The sequence below is a fragment of the Scyliorhinus torazame genome, chromosome 3 (assembly GCF_047496885.1).
Source record: "Scyliorhinus torazame isolate Kashiwa2021f chromosome 3, sScyTor2.1, whole genome shotgun sequence".
Taxonomy (NCBI): domain Eukaryota; kingdom Metazoa; phylum Chordata; class Chondrichthyes; order Carcharhiniformes; family Scyliorhinidae; genus Scyliorhinus; species Scyliorhinus torazame.
Window position 1 is genome coordinate 278,041,656 of NC_092709.1, and position 6,000 is coordinate 278,047,655.

General features: G+C 43.4%; 1 protein-coding gene across 3 annotated transcripts in view; it reads left to right on the forward strand.

Moving 5' to 3' along the window:
- galt (galactose-1-phosphate uridylyltransferase) overlaps nt 1-2,461 on the forward strand; it is a 96,437-nt gene extending 93,976 nt beyond the window's left edge. For all 3 annotated transcript variants that reach the window (XM_072497286.1, XM_072497284.1, XM_072497285.1), the window contains one exon: nt 2,264-2,461. In XM_072497286.1, the coding sequence (XP_072353387.1) occupies nt 2,264-2,332 (69 nt within the window). In that variant the 3' untranslated portion in view covers nt 2,333-2,461. The remainder of the gene's footprint in view (nt 1-2,263) is intronic.
- The last annotated feature ends 3,539 nt before the right edge of the window (nt 2,462-6,000 follow it).

The following is a 6,000-nucleotide window of genomic DNA, read 5'->3' on the forward strand; positions in this document are numbered from 1 at the left end:
CTTCAAAGCCTCTTCCACAAAATTGACTCTCTGCATCACTTGGCTACACCAAAAACCGACATCATCTCCCCAAGCTGAAATGCAAATTAACTCTGCAGACTGAAAGTACATGATTCCCCAGGGACATTCCCCTTTCAAACCACAGTGCTTTAGCCCAGACTGAAAAACCACATTCCTTTGGTCAGTTTCACCATCTGGCTCCTAAAAGCTCCCATGCCTTTACAAAATAAAATATTTTTAAAGAAAAAATGACCACTGCAGTCAAGCACACTATAATACCAGGCTTTTAATTCTTAAATTGTGCCAATATTTAAAGCCAATATTTGTAAAATCCTCCGTTCGTCATACTGTTCAACCTTTGCTTTCAGTTTGAGCTTTTTATCGTCGATTCATTCAGGTCTCTGTAGTTTCTAAAATACTGCACTCACAGCCTTTCTGGAGAGAGAGAGCAGGTCCTTGTCTTTGTTTGTAGCCTGCAATGGTTTCTCTGTAGATTCATTCATTCAGGTTATCTGCAGCTTCAGAAATAGAACATCCACAGCCTTCCTGGAGAGAGAGAAAGCAGGTCCTTGTCTTTGTGTGTCTAGGACTTAACCGCTCCATGAGGTTTCTGAGCACCATCCGACTGGGATAGAATCCAGTCACCACCTATTACCAGGCATGGAAGTTTCCCTCCAAACCTCACACCATCCAGACTTTAAACTACATCGTAATCCCTTCACTGTCAGCCCTACAAAAAGGTGGCTCAGTAGCATCTTGTCGAGGGCCAATGGGGATGAACAGTAAATTCTGGCTTTCCTAGCAACCTCCATATCTTATAAATGAATTGAAAAAAAGTTTGAAATGAGAGTCGGTAAAATTGATATAAATTAGATAAAGACTGTAGACAAATTAAAAGGGCTCAAAACCATTCTAATATGGGGGCAGTATTTATTCCAGCCTGTGTGTAGGGTATGGGCTACCACAGACCCATTAACCTTACTTCAATCCCATGTAAAATAATGGGTAGAATTTCCACCCCTGTGCCATGTTTTGCAGCGGTGGAAGCGGCCCACCATTTGCGGGATTTCCTGGTTCTGCCGCTGTCACCGGTGTTTCCCATTGTTCACATCCTCCGCCGCTGGGGAAGCCACGGTGGAGGGTCGCCACTGTCGATGGGACTGGAAAATCCCACCCACTAGTGAAATGGAATGTCAGTGAACAGGGATTTGGAAGAAGGTGTTTCTTTTTCTGATCTATTTCCTTGCCTTCCTCCGAGAAAGCAGTGTTACAGATAAGCCGCTCAGCATATTGCACCTCGAAATCCAGAGGCATTTGACAACATACTAAACAACAATTGTTAAACTTCAACCTGTGGAGAGGGTTTCAATAATGAGTTGACAGAAGGGGGTGAAAGCTAAAAATACTTGTTAAAGGGCGGCACGGTGTCACAACGGTTAGCACTCCTGCCTCAGCGCTAGGGACCCGTGTTTGATTTTGGCCTTGGGTGACTGTTTGTGTGGAGTTTGCACGTTGTCCCCTTGTCTGCGTGGGTTTCCTCCGGGTGCTCCGGTTTCTTCCCATAGTCCAAATATAAGCAGGTCAGGTGGATTGACCAAGATCGATGCGCACGATTGCGGGTATAGTGGGTCTAGGTAGAGTGCTCATTTGGAGGATTGGTGCACTGTAGGGATTCTATGAATTCTATGGAGTTTTAATGAGAAGCGGGAAAATAAAGTGATAAATCCCAAAGATCAATGCTGGGTCCACTCCTGTTTCTAATTTTCATCAATGACTTGGACTCAAAACTGCTAAGCGATCAAATTTATAGATGGTATCAAATAAGGAAGGGTAACTAGTGGAATCAGAGGAGGCAGCCTAGAAATTACACAATGGTGTGTGATGCTCCTCTCTATTTTCATTACTACTGTCAGGAAGCCTTGAAGCAGATACTGTAATAATGCTTCATGTAGTGCCTGCAGTCTGGAGCTTCTGCCATACATTGTGACCTGTGTAGTACATATCCCAGCCACCTGCAGACACCTGGATAGATGAAAGGCTGAGCAGATTAGGCATAGATTTGAAAACGTTACCACATTAGACTCACAAGTTACTGGCTGCACATCATCTACACCTGACAGATGTTACTGGAGCAGGTGGCAGAAAGATTTTCCAGCAGTATTATGTTCATAATCTCCTGTCAGTCCCTAAATTGCACTTTAATTAATCTATTGTGTCATTTTAATCATTACGTGCTGTGACTGAATCATTCTTTAACCTGCAGGCAGCTGAACGCTTGAGGAATCTACCAGAAGTTCACTACAAGCTGAAGCAGAATCAGCAAGAAAAATGAATGGATTCAAATAAACTGTAACAGACCTGCATCATCACAATTTCTGCTTACATTGATGAGTGTCCAAAGTGTCTTACTTTTAAAAAATCTCCAAAAATGTAACATTCAATTAAAAGCCTTTGACGCCCACTGTAGCCTTTTGTAATCTGTTCTCCATTAAACTTTGTTCTGAAAGGTGCGCATCTCCCTTTAATCACAGTTCAACCCCAAATTTAAAAAAGGATCTTGTGTGGCCTTGCACCTGTATGTCCCCTAGCTTGCTTATTAATAACTTGGGACCTATAATTGAAACTTGGGATTGGTGTTACCATAAGAACATAAAAGCATGAGAAATAGAGGAAAGTGTAGGCGTCAACTCTGATATTCAATATGATCTTGGTTGATGATCTGCCTTAATTCCACCTTCTTGCCTGCTACCCATATCCATGGTTCCCCGAAGAATCCAAAAATCTGTCCATCTCAGCTTTAAATATATTGAGCAATAGAGCATCCACAACCCTCTGGCTAGAGAATTCCAAAGCTTCAGAACACTTTGATTGAAGAAATGTCTTCTCATCTCAGTCCTACATGGTTCATCCATATCCTGAAACAGTGGCCCTATGATCCAGATACCCCAGCCAGGGGAAGCAACCACTCAGTGTCCACCTTATGACGCGCCCTAAGAATCCTGGGCTGGATTCTCCGTCCCTCCACATTTCTGTTTTACCCCGCCAGCGGGATACTCCATTATGCCGGCTAGTCAGTGGGGTTTCCTTCTATTATTTATCCTTCTAAACTCCAGAGTATAGGCCCAATTTATTTAACTTCTATGAACAGACAGTGTGGAACACAAAGGGACATTGACAAGTTGGTGAAATAGGCTGATATGTGGCAGTTGACGTTCAATGTGGAGAAATGTGAGATGATACATTTTGATAGGAAAAACATGCAGAAACAGTATAAAATGAAGGGTACAACTCAGAATCTGGGTGTATATGCGCATAAGCCATTAGAGATAGTAGGAAAGATTGAGAGAGCTGTTAATAAAGTATCCTATTAATTTATTATTATTAAGTGCACATCTAAATACTTCTTCAATGTTATGAGGGTCTCTGCCTCCACCACCATTTCAGGCAATGAATTCTAGACTCCCACCACCCTCTGGGTGAAAAGCTTTTCCTTACATCCCCTCTTACCTTAATTCTATGCCCCCTGGTCATTGATCCCTCCACAAAGGGGGAAAGTTTCTTCCTGTCTATCTATGCCCCTCATAATTTTAGACATCTCAATCATGTCCCCCCTCAGTCTCCTCCGCTCCGAGGAAAACAATCCAGTCTATCCAATCTCTCTTCATAAATAAAACCCCAGCCCAGGTAACATCCTGGTAAATCTCCTCTGCACCCTTTAATGTGCTATCACATCCCTCCTATAATGTGGATTCTGGTTTCGGATGACTGTGTGGAGTTTGCACTTTTGCACTTTTTCCCCGTGTCTGTATTGGTTTCCTCCAGGTGCTCCGGTTTCCTCCCACAGACCAAAGATCTGCAGATTAGGTGGATTGGCCATGCTAAATTGCCCCTTAGTGTTCAATAGGTTAAGGACCACCTTAATGGGCCCTACTCTTTCCCTAGTTATCTTTTTACCCTTAATGCACTCGTAAAACAACTTAGGATTTTCCTTTATTTTATCTGCCGGTATACTTTATTAACATATGCCGCCTCAAACAAAAGTGTTTAAAGCAGCAGCTTTTAAAAACAATGTTTGTAAACACACTAGCTATGATTGACAGCCTCGTGTCACATCAAAGGCAGCTAAGTGTTTCCTGCTGTGAGAAAGAGGAAGACAAAGCACTTATCTGCTTTTGATGTGGTGAGGACATGTCACTCATAGCAAGAGTGTTCATAAAAGTTGTGGTTAGCATCAAAGCAGGGTAATGGTAACTTGCTGTGTGAAATTGAGTGGAAGATCTGCATTTTAAAAGCTGTCAAGGGATTTCAAGTCCTGTGAAGTGTACTGGGCTTTTGACAAAGCCTCTGACACTTGTAACAGCTGCTGCTTTTAACACATCTGTCTGAGTCAGCAGATGTGAGGAAAGGGTAAGTGAAAATGCAATGATTTTTCAACCTACTGCCTAGACTTTTCTTAGCTTTCAGGCGAGGGTCTCTTCTGGAGAGGCGGTCGAATGGGGGTCTGATTGGGGGAGTCTGATGGGAAGGCTGGGATGTATTTGATGGGGGATTTGTGGCGGGGTCTGATGGGGCTGGGATGTATTTGATGGGGGATTTGTGGCGGGGTCTGATGGGGCTGGGATGTATTTGATGGGGGATATGTGGTGGAGTCTGATGGGCTGGGACGTATTTGATGGGGGATTTATGGGGGGTGGATGGGTTGTCATCATGCCTGCGTGCTGTGGGGGGGAGGGAGGGTTGACTGCACTTCTTGTGGTGGTGGGGGAAAGGATGCCTCTACTTGTCAGCAGATGGGGGAGCAAGAATTTGCATTGTGGTGAGGTGGGGGTCCAGGAACTGGACCTCAATATCGGGCCGGCTGCTCAAAATGGCAGCCCGATACCGTGTTTCTGAAAGAATCCTGCGAGCTTCCCTCCATGCATACATTTGCACAGAGATTGGGACTGAACCGCTCATGGGCACCGCTCCTAGTGCCAGCAGGGACCAGGAGCGACTCCTCCGGCAGGAGCGCCTAGTCTCCAGAATGGGAAAATCCAACCCATTATATCAGAGAAGAAGATTTACATATAAATGATTTACTCGTGGGAGAAATGCTTGGGTTTTTGGATGTTAGTCTGTGAAAGGGGAAGGGGACAGCAGTTCGGTGTAGAGGAAAGTACTGATGGCAAAGGCATGGAATTGAGGGTGATAGAAGAATAAATAAGGATATCCCAGACAAAATAGTCTCTGGAAAGTAGGGGCAAAATGTGCTTGATGAAGTTAATGTGGAGAATGCAAGGTGAGGAAAAGGGTGTTGCAGTGGAGAATGAGACAGATATGTCAAAGCTTTCGCGATTATAGATGATTTACAATTTGGTTGAGGTTCCAGAAGACCATTTGAGACGCTCCAGTGGAGAAAGTAGAATTATCAGAATGATTGGATACTGCGAAACTGGGAGAAATGTGGGACTTTTATTAAGTGACTATCAAAAGTCCATTTCCAGAAATGGTGAAGTGAAAGTTTAGAAAAGGAATGAAAGAATCAGAGATCTAAAGATGAGGTGTGGGAGTAGCAAAAGGGGAGCTCCGGTAATTTTTCAATTTGGATTAAGCACAGGAAGCAGCACCAACCGTCATCAAATATAATAGAAGGAGAGGTCATTTCAGGGCCTGGGAAAACTGGATCAGTGTTCTACATCTCCTACAAAAAAGATAGAAATAACTGGACCCCATGTGGATTCCCATAGCAACACCTTTTATTTGACTGAAGTGTGTAGGGTTACTGAGCATTAGAGGCCCTATCTGGAAAAGCGAAGTGTTTGACCTTCATGGCATTAATCTTGCAGAATAATTTTGATCAGTTTGTTTGTTTGGAGTTGAATCTGTTATTGACAGTCTATCCAGTGAAACATTCACATTCAATTTTTATATGCTAGTGTTGAATAACTAGAGACTGGCTTGGTTAAATCTGTGATTGTATGCTCCCAGTTGGAAAGTTGCAGGGACTAACTTAAGAGATAA